At 45.0% G+C, this 16,967-nt stretch overlaps 1 protein-coding gene across 1 annotated transcript in view; it reads left to right on the top strand.

Annotated features, from left to right (window-relative positions):
- The first annotated feature begins 2,334 nt into the window (after positions 1-2,334).
- EIF4EBP2 (eukaryotic translation initiation factor 4E binding protein 2) overlaps positions 2,335-16,967 on the top strand; it is a 33,357-nt gene continuing 18,724 nt past the window's right edge. Inside the window, exon 1 of the mRNA XM_060768838.2 lies at positions 2,335-2,687. Coding sequence (XP_060624821.2) covers positions 2,531-2,687 — 157 coding nt within the window. The 5' untranslated portion in view covers positions 2,335-2,530. The remainder of the gene's footprint in view (positions 2,688-16,967) is intronic.

The raw sequence follows: 16,967 nt of genomic DNA, 5'->3' as shown, positions 1-16,967 counted from the left end.
CACTCAGATGTTGTGACCTAAATGGCTTAGGTCCAGGTTATTTGACAAATCGTATCTCCCTCTATAGACCAACTCTGACACTGCGGTCATTGGAGAAGGTCCTCCTCTCAGTTCCAACTCTGTCCCAAGAACGACTGGTGGGAATGAGAGAAAGGGCCTTTTCCATGGCTGCCCATTTCTGGAACTCCCTTCCTAAGGAGTTAAAGATGGAGGAGACCTGGAGGGGATCCCTTCCAAGGAGCTCAAGGAGATTTATTTATCGTGCCAGGAGCGAACCAAAACAGTTGTACTGCATTAAAAAACAGACAAACAAACAAACAAAACACAAAGTTTGCAGACTTGGTATTCTATTAAATGTCCTTTGACCAGTATCTGGCCACTTGGAGTGCCTCTGGTGTTGCCGCAAGAAGGTCCTCCATTGTGCATGTGGCAGGGCTCAGGCTGCATTGCAGCAGGTGGTCAGTGGTCTGCTCTTCGCACCTGCATGTTGAGGAGTCCACTTTGTAGCCCCATTTCTTAAGATTGGCTCTGCATCTCGTGGTGCCAGAGTCATGCCCAGTATTTTAATTTTTTTAATTATTACATTTGGCCATGCTGTAGGTTTTTAACGCGTCGTGGTGTTATTATTATTGTTTATTGCTTTGTTATGAGTTTATTTATTGTCTGTATTGCTGTGTTGTTTTCATCAATGTATTTGGCTCGGCCTCTTGTATGCCGCACCAAGTCCTCCGGGGTATAAATAAAGGTTTATTGTTATTATTATTAAGAGAGAGAGGGGAGGGAGAGAGAAAGGGAAAGGGGGAGGGAGAGCGGGTAGGGAGAGAGAAGGGGGAGAGAAAGAAAGGGAGAGAGAGGGGGAGGAAGAAAGGGGAGGGAGAGAGAGAAAGGGGGAGGGGGATAGAGGGGGAGGAAGAAAGGGGAAGAGAGAGGGGGGAGGGAGAGAGAGAAAGGGAGAGAGAGGGGGAGGAAGAGAGGGGAACAGAGAGGGGAGAGGGAGGGAAAGGGAGAGGGGAGGGGGAGGGAGAAAGAGGGAAGAGTGAGAGAGAAAGGGAGAGGGGGAGGGAGAGAGAAGGGGGCGAGGGGGGAGGAAGAAAGGGGAAGAGAGAGGGGGAGAGAGAGAGAGAAAGTGGGAGGAAGAGAGGGGAAGAGAGAGAGGGTGGAGGGAGAGAGAGGGGAGAGAGAGAGAAAGAGAGAGGGGGGGGAGGAAGAGAGGGGAAGAGAGAGGGGGGAGGGAGAGAAAGGGAGAGAGAGGAGAGGGAGAGAGAAAGGGGGAGGGGGAGGGGGGGAGGAAGAAGGGAAGAGAGAGGGGGGAGAGAGAGAAAGTGGGTGGAAGAGAGGGGAAGAGAGAGAGGGGAGGGGGAGGAAGAGAGAGGGTGGAGGGAGAGAGGAAGAAAGTGGAAGAGAGAGGGGGGAGGGAGAGGGGGAGAGAGAAAATGGGAGGAAGAGAGGGGAAGAGAGAGAGGGGAGGGGGAGGGAGAGAGAGGGTGGAGGGAGAGAGGAAGAAAGTGGAAGAGAGAGGGGGGAGGGAGAGGGGGAGAGAGAAAATGGGAGGAAGAGAGGGGAAGAGAGAGAGGGGAGGGGGAGGAAGGGAGAGGGTGGAGGGAGAGAGAGGGGGGTAGAGAGAGAGGGGGAAGAGAGAGATAGAGAAAGGGAGAGAGAGGGGAAGAGAGAGAGGGGAGGGGGAGGGAGAGAGAGGGGGAGGGAGACAGAGAAAGGGAGAGAGAGGGGAAGAGAGAGAGGGGAGGGGAAGGGAGAGAGAGGGGGGAGAGAGGGGGGAGGGAGAGGGGGGAGGAAAAGAGGGGAAGAGAGAGGGGGGAGAGAGGGAGAAGGGGAAGAGAGGGGAAGAGAGGGGAAGAGAGAGGGGGAGAGAGGGAGGAGGGAGAGAGAGGGGGAGGGAGAGAGGGGAAGAGGGAGAGAGAGGGGGAGGGAGAGAGAAGGGGAAGAGAGAGGGGGGAGAGAGAGGGAGGAGGGAGAGAGAGGGGAGGGAGAGAGGGAGGGGGGGAGAGAGAGAGAAAGGGAGAGAGAGGGGAAGAGAGAGAGGGGAGGGGGTGAGAGAGAGAAGGGTGAGAGAGAAGAGGGGGAGAAAGGGAGAGAGAGGGAAGGGGAGGGAGAGAGAGGGGGGAGGGAGAGAGAGGGGGAGGGAGAGAGGGGAAGAGAGAGGGGGGAGGGAGAGAGAGGGGGAGACAGAGAGAAAGGAAGAGAGAGGGGGAGGGAGAAAGAGAGAGAGAGCGCGCGCGCGACGCTTCCTGCCGAGCCTTGCAATGGCCTTTGGGAGCGGGGCAGCCCCGCCTGGCTTTTCCCCGCCCCTCTTCCTCCTCCTCCTCCTCCTCCTCCTGCTCCCTCCCTCTCGCTTCCTGCTGCTGCTGCTGCTGGTGGAGGCCGAGGGAGAAGGTGGCGGCGGAGGCGAGGGCCCTGAAGCCGAGGAAGCGCAGCAGCCGCAGCAAGAAGGACGACGACGCCGCCCCCTCCTCCTCCGGCACCCTTCCTCCCCCCTCGCTGCTTTCTTTTCTCTCCGGGGTTTGCTTCCACCATGTCCTCCTCCTCCCGCAACAGCGGCGTGGGGCCCCTCCACCCCAGCCAGAGCCGCGCCATCCCCACCCGGACGGTGCCCATCAGCGACTCCTCGCAGCTACCTCACGACTACTGCACCACGCCCGGGGGGACCCTCTTCTCCACCACGCCCGGAGGTAAGCAAGCAAGGAAGGAAGGCAGGCTCCAACCCCCTCACCCCCAAGAGAGAGAATGGCCAAGCGAAGGAGGCGTGGGCTCAGGGCCCTTGCTGCGCGAGACGTGGCCCACTCGCTGCCTCGTGCGAGCGAGCGCGCGCGTTCCCAAGGCAGGCGCGCGGGCAGAGGGAGGTGGAGGGCTTTCCTTTCTCTCTGCTTTTGCAGCATTGCAAGGCTGTAGGCTCTACTAGCATTGCCTGTGGTTTCCATATAAAGCAGTTTGAGCAGTGGAGACCCCCACAATGCAGTCTGCATGATATGGACAGCGGAGACCCCTATAATTTATTGATTTTATTTATTTACAGTATTTATATCCCGCCCTTCTTACCCCGCAGGGGACTCAGGGCGGATTGCAATGTACATATACATGGCAAACATTCAATGCCATAGGCACACAACATATATTATTATTATATTATTATTATAACTTTATTTGTACCCCGCTAGCATCTCCCGAAGGACTCGATACGGCTTACATAGGCCAAGGCCTCAAAACACAATACAACAATACAATACCTAAAGCAAATTAAAAACAGTTAAGCAGAATAAACAACAACAATATATATAGACAGACACACAGAGGCCCTTAATATCCCAGCTTATTGATAAGGGCATTCTGGCCACCAAGGGAGCTGTTGCTTCACCGTCCATTTGTGACACTGATGAAGTACTTCCTCATTCTTTGCAGGCTTGCTGGAGTTTCTTATGGCATCGTAAATTAGTTAAATTGGCCTCCCCGCATACGCAGTACCTACATTTCTTACTTGATAGATGCAACTGTTTTTCAGACTGCAAAAGTCGACAGCAAGCTACACAAATTGGTCGGAAGCTCACTCCGACTTGGGCTGGCTTCGAACTCATGACCTTTCAGTCAGTAGTGATCTTAATGCAGCTGACTCCCAATCAGCTGCGCCACAGTCCCGGTGCATGATGTGGACAGTGAGACCCCCTTATAATGCGTGATGTGGATAGTTCAGGCCCCTATAATGCATAAAGTGGACTATGGAGACCCCTTTAATGTCTGATGTGGACAGTGGGGGCCCCTTTAATGCATGTTTTATATTATTATTATTATTATTATTATTATTATGTGGTTGACAGTGAGACCACCCTATAATGAATTACGTGAACAGTGGAGACCCCTATAATACATAATGTGGACAGTGCAGATAAAGGTTTTCCCCTGACATTAAGGCCAGTCGTGTCCGACTCTGGGGTGGTGGTGCTCATCTCAATTTCTAAGCCGAAGAACTGGCATTGTCCGTAGACACCTCCAAGGTCATATGGCTGTGATGACTGCATGGAGTGCTGTTACCTTCCCATCAGAGCGGTACCTATTAATCTACTCACATCTGCATGTTTTCGAACTGCTAAGTTGGCAGAAGCTGGGGCTGACAGCGGAAGCTCACGCCTCTCCCTGGATTAAGAACCTGCGACCTTTTGGTCAACTAACTTAGCAGCTCAGTGGTTTAACCCACTGCGTGACTGGGGATACCGGCGGACAGTGCAGACCCCCTATAATTCAGTCTAATGATATGGACAGTGAGAATACATGATGTGGACAATCTGCTTGATATGGACAGTGGAGACAGTGGAAACCCCTATTATGCATGATGTGGACCGTGGAGACTCATATAATTTAGTCTGCATAATGTGCACCCTCGAAACCTATTATAATTACTATTACTATTATAATATTTATTTATACTCCGTTTTATCTCCCCAAAGGGGACTCAAAGCCGCTTGACACAAAAGCATTAGTATACAATTAAAAATGTAAAAAAATGCAAACATAAAATAGAATTAAACACAAATGCAGACTGCATGATATGGGCCTACAAACTGCCCTTTCAAACTGCATTATATAGCAGTGTAGATCCAGCCGCAGATAAAGGCCTTTTGGCATGGCACTCCTAGGCGGCTTGGGCATGGAGGCCATTATTATTATTATTATTATTATTATTATTATTATTATTAGGGTGACTATTGGGGTGAACAGTAGGAACTGTAACAACAAAGGTGTGCACGCATAATTGTCAACACTAGACCAACAGGGAATCTATGCTTGTCAGATTCATGCAGTTTGGCTGCACTTTAACTGCCAGCCTGTGTTTTGAGGTTGACAGTCACTCCTTGGAAGGGATACGAGGATCTTTTGGCAAGGCACTCCTAGGTGTTATTTTTTGGTAGGGGGCGGGATGGTATTGTTGTTATATTATTATTTGAAACACAACAAGATGAGTCCACAGCAGACAAGATCACTCTGCTGGTTGTTGTATTGGATCACACGTTCGACACTTCCCAAGTGTCTAGGACTGTGTGATGTATCAGCGAATAAGGCGTGCAGATCCCAGTAAGTTGGCCGTTTGCAGCTGGAGGATGGCAATTTTGTCAGCGCCGATTGTGTTTAAGTGCAGGCCAAGGTCTTTAGGCACTGCACTCAGTGTACCGATCACCACTTTAATGGTTTGTGCCAGAGTCTTTGCATATCGTGTCAGGTTTTCCAGTTGTTTCTCTTCAATCCTGCTGTCACCTAGGATAGCAACATCGATAATCCATACTTTGTTTTTTAACACAATTGTGAAGTCAGGAGTATTGTATTATTGTATTATTATTATTATTGCATTATTATTATTATTTTACTGACACAAAAACACAGCACATCACAGCAAACGAGACCCACATTATTATTATTATTATTATTATTATTATTGTCGAAGGCTTTCATGGCCGGAATCACTGGGTTGTTGTAGTTTTTTTGGGCTATATGGCCATGGTCTAGAGGCATTCTCTCCTGACGTTTCGCCTGCATCTATGGCAAGCATCCTCAGAGGTAGTGAAATCTGTTGGAACTAGGAAAAAGGGTTTATATATCTGTGGAATGACCATGGCCATATAGTCTGAGAAAAACTACAACAACCCTATTATTATTATTATTATTATTATTATTATTATTATTATTATTATCAGGGATGACCATTAGGCTGCACAGTAGGAACCGTAAACAACAAAGATATATGTGCATAATTGCCAACACCAGGGGAGTCTATGCTTGTCGGATTAATGCAGTTTGGCCCCACTTTAATGCTATGGAATTGTAGTTTGGTGAGGCACCAGCACTCTTTGGCAAAGATGGCTGAACACCTTTATAAAAACTACAACTCCCAGTAGTTTGTGTGATATTGCTGGTACAACCTACTTTGGGTGCATTTTCCCTGTCGAATTATAGAATCATAGAATCAAAGAGTTGGAAGAGACTTCATGGGCCATCCAGTCCAACCCCCTGCCAAGAAGCAGGAATATTGCATTCAAATCACCCCCGACAGATGGCCATCCAGCCTCTATTTAAAAGCTTCCAAAGAAGGAGCCTCCACCACACTCCAGGGCAGAGAGTTCCACTGCTGAATGGCTCTCACAGTTAGAAAGTTCTTCCTCATGTTCAGATGGAATCTCCTCTCTTGTAGTTTGAAGCCATTGTTCTGCGTCCTAGTCTCCAAGGAAGCAGAAAACAAGCTTGCTCCCTCCTCCCTGTGGCTTCCTCTCACATATTTATACATGGCTATCATATCTCTTCTCAGCCTTCTCTTCTTCAGGCTAAACATGCCCAACTCCTTAAGCCGCTCCTCATAGGGCTTGTTCTCCAGACGGTTGATCATTTCAGTCACCCTCCTCTGGACACATTCCAGCTTGTCAATATCTCTCTTTAATTGTGGTGCCCAGAATTGGAATGGATGCAGTTGGCCCCCCACTTGAACAGCCCTGGCTCAATATTTTGGGAGTTGTAAATTTTGCAAAGTCTTTAGCTTTTTTTGGAGCCCCCGGTGGGTTAAAGCGCAGTGGGTTAAAGCACTGAGCTGCTGAGCTTGTTGATCGAAAGGTCGCAGGTTCGATTCCGGGGAGCGGCGTGAGCTTCCGCTGTCAGCCCTAGCTTCTGCCAACCTAGCAGTTCGAAAACATGCAAATGTGAGAAGGTAACGTAGCGGAAGGTAACGTAGCGGGAAGGTAACGGCGCTCCATGCAGTCATGCCGGCCACATGACCTTGGAGGTGTCTACGGACAACGCTGGCTCTTCGGCTTAGAAATGGAGATGAGCACCACACCCCAGAGTCAGACATGACTGGACTTAATATCAGGGGACAACCTTTACCTACCTTAGCTTTTTTGGCCCAAGAGAACTTGTGCCTAACAAACTGCGACTCCCAGGATTCCAAATAGGGTCGAACTGCATTGTTTCCTGCAATCTTGATACATCCTGTGTACGAAATAGCACTCTGCTTTTCAACTGGGGGATTTATCATAATCGGTGACTCTCTCCCTAATCTAAGAGTGCATCTACACTGTAGAATTAAAGCAGATTGACACCACTTTCACTGCCGTGGCTGAATGCTATGCAATCCTGGGAGTTTTGCAAGGACTGTAGCTTTCCTATGCTAAAGAAACTGCAAATTGTAGGATCTCATAGCTTTGACCCATGGCAGAGTGGTGTCAAACTGCAATAATCCTACAGTGTAGCTGCACCCCAATTCTATGCTCCACCAGAAAGCAAAAGTGTTACTTTATCAGCCATGCATGTAGATGACTTTGGTGCATTTTGGATTTTTCGAATGGAATGCAGTGGAAAAGGAAAGGGGGACCGGTGGTGGAATTGGGGGATATCCAGTCCTTGGCTCATCAGAAAAGACGCCCTACTGGAAGGGAAGGGGGCTTCTCAAGCGGAGAAGGGGGCATGCAGGCCTAGGCCTGAGCGGAGAGGGCCAGAGGCCTAGGCCAAAGCCAGGCCACGACAGGCCTAGGCCTCGCGGCGCGCTATTTGTAAACAAGGCCCGGAGCCTCGAGGAGAAGCCCGTGACTGTTGCACAATAGGAAGGGAGGAGCAGGGTTGAAAAAGGAGGAGGAGGCAGCCGCAGCGGGAAGAAATTCCCCAACAGCTGCAGCTCAGAAAGAGGGACCCACAGACACTCTCCCCGTCCAAGTCTGGCCCCATTCCCAGGGCAGAAGATGGAGGGAGCCCAGGGAAACCTTAGGGCTTTGCAGCCACGCTTGTTTACCAGCCAGGCTCCCCGATCGGTTAGGTTATTGGAAACTCAACCCTGCTGTTCTCCGTTATTAATAAACGGACTAGGCCACTGTCCATTTTCCTGGATGTAACAAGACATAACTGAGTTCTTCTGGTCTTATGACAATAGAAAGTCAATCCAGATTCCCCTCCCTTTTAATTTATAAACAAGAAAGGTCGAGTCCATTCATAGGATGTCATTGTCGAAGTAATGCATTTTGATGGCTTTAAACTGCTGTCCCTTAATTGCTGTGGAAACTTGAGAGTTGTAGTTTTCCAAAGTCATGTTAACAGAGGCGGCCCTAGGTAATTTTCAACAGTAAGCAAACAGTATCCCCCCCCCCCCCAACCAATCACTGATATTGTCGTGGGAGTTCTGTGTGCCATATTTGGTTCAATTCCATCATTGTTTGGGTCCACAGTGATCTCTGGATGTAGGTGAACTACAACTCCAAAACCAAAGGTCACTGCCCACCAAACCCTTCCAGTATTTTCTGTTGGTCATGGGAGAACTGTGTGCCAAGTTTGGTTCAATTCCATAATTGGTGGATTTCAGAATGCTCTTTGATTGTGGGTGAACTATACATCCCAGTAACTACAACTCGCATATGTCAAGGTATATTTTCCCCCAAGAGCGCCTTAAGAGCGCCCCTGGGCAAAATCAACTATACTGCAAATGCTTACTTTGCGTAATGGGTTTAGCCGCCCCTGCATGTTAGCCAAAGACTACTGGTGCCTCACCGAACTACAAATCCCAGGATTTGTAAAGACTTTTCTGTATATATTTCAGACTACCCCCCCCCCCCTGCAACGCATTGCTGTGGCCCAGTCTGTGTATATATGTTTTGTGTGTGTATATATCTGTGTATATATGTGTTTGCATATATATATGTGGGTGTATATATGTGTGTATATATGTGTGTATTTGTGTTTATATGTGTACATGCATATTGTGTATATGTGTGTATATATGTGTGTATATATGTGTTTGCTTATATATGTGTGTGGGTGGGTGGGTGTATATATGTGTGTATATATTTGTGTATTTATGTTTATATGTGTACATGCATATTGTGTATATGTGTGTATATATTTGTGTATATATATGTGTTTGCTTATATATTTGTGTGTGTATATGTGTGCGTATATATTTGTGTACTAGCCTTCCCCTGCCACACGTTGCTGTGGCCCACATGGGGGTTCTGTGTGGGAGGTTTGGCCCAATTTGCTTTGAACTTGATTATATGTGGATTATCTACTTTGATAATTTAGATTATATAGCAGTGTAGAAGGGCCCCAGGTTGAGAGATGTGTGGCAAAGAAATTTGAGTACTAGCCGTCCCTGGCATGCGTTGCTGTGGCCCACATGGGGGTTCTGTTAGGGAGGTTTGGCCCAATTCTATCGTTAGTGGGGTTTAGAATGCTCTGTGATTGTAGGTGAACTATACATCCCAGCAACTACAACTCCCAAATGCCAAGATTCTATTTTCCCCAAACTCCACCAGTGTTCACATTTGGGCATATTGAGTATTCGTGTAGAGTTTGGTCCAGATCCATCATTGTTTGATTCCACAGTGATCTCTGGATGTAGGTGAACTACAACTCCAATACCAAAGGACACTGCCCACCAAACCCTTCCAGTATTTTCTGTTGGTCATGGGAGAACTGTCTGCTAAGTTTGGTTCAATTCCATCATTGGTGGAGTTCAGAATGCTCTTTGATTGTAGGTGAACTATAAATCCCAGCAACCACAACTCCCAAATGACAAAATCAGTTTTTTTGAGTGAAGGACATACATTGGGTTGTTAGGTGTCTTGTGTCCAAATTTGGTGTCAATTCATCCAGTGGTTTTTGAGTTCTGTTAATCCCACAAACGAACATTACATTTTTGTTTATATAGAAGATTTGTGTGTTTATATGTGTATATGCATATTGTGTATATGTGTATGCTTGTCTATATGCATATTTGTATGTATATATGTATGTATGTGGATATGTATATGTGTGTGTATGTGTATATATGTGTGCGTATTTGTGTGTGTTTGTGCATATATATATATATACGTGTGTGTGTGTGTATGAATGTGTGCATGTGCATATGTATATGAGTGTATGTGTGTATGTATATATGGTATGTTTTTGGGTTTTTAAGTCTGTTCTGCTGGGGTTTTGTGTGTGTGTGTGTTTATGGGTGATGGACACTCGTTGGACTGTTAGGTGTGTTGTGTCCAAATTTTGTGTCAATTCGTCCAGTGGTTTTTGAGTTATGTTAATCCCACAAACAAACATTACATTTTTATTTATATAGATTTCAATATTAATGTCCAAAATACGTAGTATGATTTTACATAGGATTCGTGCTACATTCGAACAGTAAAGACAAATATCACATTAAATATTAAATTGAGCCATGACTGTTAAAGCGGCGTCAAACTGCATTAATTCTGCATCCATCTGTGCTGCATCTCCACTGTTTAATTAATTCAAGTTTCATAGCATTTTAACTCTGGTGAAATTTTAGGAGTTTTAGTTTTACAAGGTCTTTACTCTCCTATGTGCCCCCTGAGTACCAAGATCTTTATTGTTTCAGCATTACAGTATCTTGTTTACACTTAGAGCCCTTCCAGACAGGCCCTATATCCCAGGTTCTTTTTTATGTAAACAGGAATATATGATTCCGTACTGACAGAATCTGGGATAAACTGAAAACCTGGGATCAGATCCTGGGATATCAGGTCTGTCTGGAAGGGCCCTTAGTTTCTGTTAGTGCTCATACTTATACACACTTGATTTTCTTTTGTCTGCACCTTCTTCTTCTTTATATTCCCTTTTCTTTGATGGCATTTTTATTGTTTACACCCCTCAACCCCATCCCCATCATCCTTCCCTTTGACCACATATTTATATCTTTATCTTATCCATTCACACAATTTCCTGAATTTCTGTACAATATTTACGTTGGTTTCACCTTTTTCTGTCCATTCTATATATGTCTTCCATTCCTTTTTAATTTCTTCCATTTTGTCCTCCTGTGTATCCTCCCAAATAACATATGCTAAGATTTTGGATTGGATCTGATTATAAATATAGTTATTCCAATTTTCTTTTGTCCTTTTATTTTGTTTTTCCACCCCCAGGCTATCATCATTTTGAACAGTTCTTGGTTTTTTTTTTTTTAAATAATCTTATTATTCAGTAGGACTCCCATTAGCATCAGTTTTGCATTCACTTTGAACTGTATTTTAAATAATTTTTACGTTTTTTTCCTATAATTATTTTTCCTCTTTTTTAAGCTTTTGAACATTCCCACCACATATTGGTATTTCAACCTTTACTTATACCACAGTGCCAACACATATATTTATCTCTTTCATCATATACTATTTTGGGTACTCGGTATTGCCTGAGTTATTTGAAAAAGTCTATTTTTAAATTGTACAAAATGCATAAGGTTGTGGTTAGACTACAACTCACATCATGTCAGATGAACCCTGATAAACTCTATCAGTACTTAAAGTTTGTTATGTTGGGCAAGATTGCTCTAGAGATGCATCATCGGTGGTGTTCAGTGTGCTCTCTGGCTGTAGGGTAAACTACAACTCCCACTATGGTGAGTCAGTCCCTTCAATGGGGATTGACTCACCATAGTGGGGGTTTTGTGTGAAATGTTTGTCCAGGCCCATCCTCTATGGTGGTCACCGTTTCTCTGGTTGTGGTGAACTACAACTCCCAGAAAGGAGGGTCCGTTCCCCCCAAACCCCTCAAGTAATCAAATTTCAACACATCAGGTCTGTGTGCCAAGTTTGGTCCAATTCCATCTTTGGTGGAGTTCAGAGTGCTATTGATTGCAGGTGGACTATAAATCCCAGCACCCACAACTCCAAAATGTCCAGGCAAATTTCCCTCAAAACCCAACAGTATTCAAATTTGGGTATATCGGGTATGCATGGCAAGTTTGGTCCAGAGCCATCATTGTTTGGGTTCATAGTGTGCCCTGAATGTAGGTGAACTACAACTCCTATAAATCCCTCCAAAGACCTTCAGTATTTTTGTTGGTCATGGGGGTTCTGTGTGCCAAGTTAGTTCCAAGTCCATCGTTGGTGGAATTCAGAGTGCTGTTAATTGCAGGAGAACTATACATCCCAGTACCTACAACCCCTATAAATAATGGTGAATTGTCCCCAAACCTCTATAGTATGTTTAGTTGCTTATCAATTCCTCTGTTTGCTATGTGCCATAGAAAAGAATAGGAAAGGGTTAAGGGAAAGGCAGTGGGCGGGGTCATGCAAATTTCACGCCAATGGAGAGAGTCAGAAACACTGGGATGCCTGAAATTGTCATTGAAATTACTACCTGTGGACTTATAGCAACAGTAATTGGGAGGAAAAATCTTCACTCAATCATTCATTAATTTTATAGCTACATCATTGAAATCTATGGACATTCTATTAGTTACCAGTAAATATAGTCGGCCCTCCATATCCAAGATTCTGCTTTTACAGATTCAAACTTCAATGACTTGAATTTATTTTTAAATCCCAAAAGATTTTTGCCACGTTATATAAGAGATGCCATTTTATTATGCCATTGTACATAATGGTACTTAGCAGCCACATATGTACGAGGGTTGAATGAAAAGTAACGCCTCCATCTTCGAAACTCCTCAACAAATGACAGTACTGGCATGCGGCAGGTACTGGTTGCTTCAGTAGACTCTCCTCTACAGTTCCATTTTGGCAGGAAGCCTTAGCATTGAATTGTTGTGTTGTTAAAGTGCAAAGTATGGAACCCTGCACAGACGGTTGGTCAATGCAGCTTAAGCAATGTGCAGTGATTGAATTCTTGACAGCATAAGATGTCACCCCAAAGGAGATTCATCAGAGAATGCAAGCTGTTTATGGTGATTGTGTTGATATGAGTACTGAGCGTTGTTGGATGGGTAAGTTTAAAGATGTTGAGGAGGGAATGTCTGACTTGCATGACAAAGAGTTGGACGTCCTGTGACAGCAACCACTGAATTTCACAAGCAATAGGTTGACAGATTGATTCAGGACCATCGTCGTATCACTCAGAAATGTCAAGCATAATCAGCAATTCACAAGAGTGTGTGGTTCACATTATTGCTTTGCTTGGCTATTGGAAGATCTGTGCACGATGGGTACCCAGAATGCTGACGCCTGAAATGAAAGCGCACAGACTTGAAACTTCAGATACTGGATCTTACCACCATACGACATCCTCCATATAGTCCAGATTTAGCACCGTCTGACTTCCATCTGTTCCGAATAATGAAAGAAGATCTGCAGGGGCATCATTATGCTTCTGATGAAGATGTTGAGAGAACTGTGAGGCTGGTTGCGGAAACAGAATGTCAACTTCTTCTGTGATGGCTTCAGAAAACTTGTTCATTGTTTGCAGAAATGTATCCAATTGTCTGGTGATTATGTGGAAAAATGAAAAGTGGCAAGAGCACAATCTAAGGATTATTTCTGTGTTTGATTTATTAAAATATTACCATCCAAACCCAAGTAACGAAGGTGGAGGCATTACTTTTAATTCAACCCTCATAGTTATCTACAAAGGTCCTGGAACAAAACCCAAATGGATACCAAGGGTCCACTGTAAACATCTGAAGTTGAGTTGATTTCAGTGGTGTTATTACCTTGGGTTTCAGTGCTTTATTCTGTGACATTTTAAATGCTTTGAATGCTCAGTGAACCAGAGCAGGAGACCTGAAGGCAATCAGGATTTCTGAGCTAACTATTAGCCTTGTTTCTCTATAAGTTGAAAGAGCTAGTGTGTGACAGTGGGGAGGAGGTACTTTCAGCTCGAGAGCTGAATTGTATAATTATCATTTGAATGTTGTAGTGACCTGGTTCACAGCCCAAAACTAATTGCTAAAAAAATAAATTAAAATGTGGAAGTTGGCTTCTTATGATGAGCTATTTCTTACTGTTAGACGAGACCAAAACAATATCTAGAACCTTGCTGCTCTGAGTCACCCAAACATAAAGCCTTCTCCTGAAAACATAGCCTCAAATGTGTGGATGAATAAGATTGTTTCCTTTCTTATCCATTTTATATATATGCTGGAAGTACTGGATTGTAAATAATGATTCATTCCGGATAAGTATTCATGTTCATTTAAGGAGGAAGGGCATTATGTTGTACCTTCAAAACGCATGGTTACTGTGGCATTGAACTTCAAGGGGCTACCGTATTTTCTCGCATATAAGACTACTTTTTAACCCAAGAAAATAATCTCAAAAGTCTGGGGTCATCTTATATGCCGGGAGTCATCTCATATTGCGGGTGCTGAAACTTCCAATCCGGATTGGAGAATCTGTGTTTGCTGCATATTTATTTATTTATTTACTATATTTGTATACCGCTCTTCTCAGCCCTGGGGCAACTCAGCGTGGTTAACAATAGCAAAATTCAATGCTCAAAAACATCATAAAACAGTGAAAAAACAATTAAAACAATAGCATAATAAACAGTCAATATAATTTATTTATTTATTTTATTTATTTACTTTACTTGTATACCGCAGTTTCTCAGCCCAACAGGCGACTCAGCGTGGTTTACAACAAGGGTAAAAAGTCAATCAACGATATACAATTTAAAACCATAAGAACACAGTATACAAATATTAACACAACAGTAAGAACCCAATACATCTCATCACTAGAGTTGTGATCCAGTTCGTCATCCATATTTCCATTCCTGTGATCATCACATTCATTGCACTGTTTATCCGAATGCCCGTTCGAACATCCAAGTTTTTAATCTCCTTCGGAACACCATTAGCGAGGGGGCTGATCTCACCTCCATGGGAAGGGCGTTCCACAGCCGAGGGGCCACCACAGAAAAGGCCCTGTCTCTTGTCCCCGCCAGCCGCACCTGTGAAGCAGGCGGGATAGAGAGCAGGGCCTCCCCAGAAGATCTTAGGGTCCTGGCGGGCTGATAGGCAGAGATACGTTCGGATAGGTAGCTTGGGCCAGAACCGTTTAGGGCTTTATAGGCCAACGCCAGCACTTTGAATTGAGCCCGGTAGCAAATCGGCAGCCAGTGGAGCTGGTGCAGCAGAGGAGTAGTATGCTCCCTGCGCTCCGCTCCTGTTAGTATCATGGCTGCCGAGCGTTGGACTAGTTAGAGCTTCCGAGCCATCTTCAAAGGCAACCCCACGTAGAGAGCGTTGCAGTAGTCTAAACGGGATGTAACCAGAGCGTGGACTACCGTGGCCAAGTCAGACTTCCCAAGGTACGGGCGCAGTTGGCGCACAATATAAGTCAATAAAACATCTCATTAGTGTTTCATAGTTAAAATCAAGATCCAGTCTCATCATCCAATTGTTCCATATTCCTATATTTGTTACACTGCCTATTCAAATGCCTGCTTGAACAACCAGGTCTTCACTTTCCTCCGAAATGTCAACAGGGAGGGGGCCGATCTAATATCTGTAGGAAGGGCGTTCCACAGCCGAGGGGCCACCACTGAGAAGGCCCTGTCCCTCGTCCCTGCCGAACGTACTTGAGACGCAGGCGGGACCGAGAGCAGGGCTTCCCCAGACAATCTTAACACCCTAGCTGGTTCATAGGCAGAGATGCATATAGTGGGGGGAGCAGCGACTGTATGAAAGCATTAAGGGCGATGCTGTACAAGTATGATAGAAGAAAATCCATTCATCAGGATTCGTGGACAATGCAGTCCCGATGGTGAGATGAAGGGGAGCCTCGCCGGGAACGTGTAAGTCAGGGGTCCTCAAACTTTTTTAACCGGGGGCCAGTTCACTGTCCCTCAGACCGTTGGAGGGCCAAACTATAGTTTAAAAAAAAAAATCAATAAAAAAAAACTCCTATGCACATTGCACATATCTTATTTTGCTGTGTGAAAGGGCCCTTAGAGGGGGTTCTTTCTAGCCCTCTTTAGGCAGTAATTCCAGGAGCAGAGAATGGGAAATCTTCCTATTTCTACTCTGAACAAAATCTGGCTACCAATATTAAAAAAAACTCTAAAATTATAACTGTAAGTAAAGAACAACACTCAAACACAGGGGAACTCCAGACAAGAAACAATCAGGGCCAGCTAATCACCTCTCAGGAAAGGATTCTCCCTAAAAACTGTCAGGCCATGAAATGGTAATCAAGGTGGCCAATTGAAACATTCATACCTACCTCCAACAGACAAGAGTTCTTTCTCCCACCCTGGATCCTCCACAGTTATCCTAGGTAAAGGTTTTCCTGTAACATGAAGTCCAGTCGTGTCCGACTCTGGGGTGTGGTGCTCATCTGAGCTGGCATTGTCCATAGACACCTCCAAGGTCATGTGGCCGGCATGACTGCATGGAGCGCCGGGGCAGCCTCACTTGGCTGGCTCACGCTGCCCATCGGGCCTGACAGATAGCGTGAGCCAGCCAAGGGAGGAGCAGCACCACGTGGCCTACTCTCACATAAAGCACCTCACGAGATTTGAGCACGATTTATACTAATGTCTGAATTTGGCCCTCTCTGTTACATACATATGGCATTTCAGTGGCAGTTTTGACTATATTATATACCTGTCGAATTCTGAATGGCTTCTGAATATATTTAATATAAGTACATGAACACACAGTTTTTGCACACAGTGAAAACTTTTCAGTAAGATTATGTGTGGTCCTGTAAAACACGTTGACAAATAGTACCTTTTTTTCCTTGGGCAATAGATTTCCCCCATGAAATCACTGTATTCTGTGTATTGTGTGCTCCATTTTAAAATCCTAATGCTCAGAGTAAGAATCTTCACTGCTCTGATTACCTGGATAGGTATGTGTGCCTTCAAGTTGCTTGTTGACTTAATGAAAAGTCCATGAATTGCAAACTAGTATTACTCAGAGGTGGTTTTGCCAGTTCCTTTCTTTGAAATATAATATATAGGACCTGATATTTGCTGGAAGTCTCTCATCCAAGTACTAACAAGGGCAGATCCAGCTTAGCTTCCAATGTCAGATGGGATCTGGTGCCTTTAGGCTATTTAGGCCTGGATATATGGGTAGTTGTCGTTAATTGTATTTGGGGTTACAAATGCTCTGTACAGGCCGTCCCTGAACTACAAACATATGACTTGCATACAACTCATAGCTAAGAATGGGAGTTTATTTATTTATTTCGTATCAAAAGCATTGCATAAAGAATAGTGTGAAA

This window comes from Anolis sagrei, chromosome 3 (assembly GCF_037176765.1).
Source record: "Anolis sagrei isolate rAnoSag1 chromosome 3, rAnoSag1.mat, whole genome shotgun sequence".
NCBI classification, from domain to species: domain Eukaryota; kingdom Metazoa; phylum Chordata; class Lepidosauria; order Squamata; family Dactyloidae; genus Anolis; species Anolis sagrei.
The sequence above is the reverse complement of the archived record's forward strand: the minus strand, read 5'-3'. Positions and strand labels throughout refer to the sequence as shown.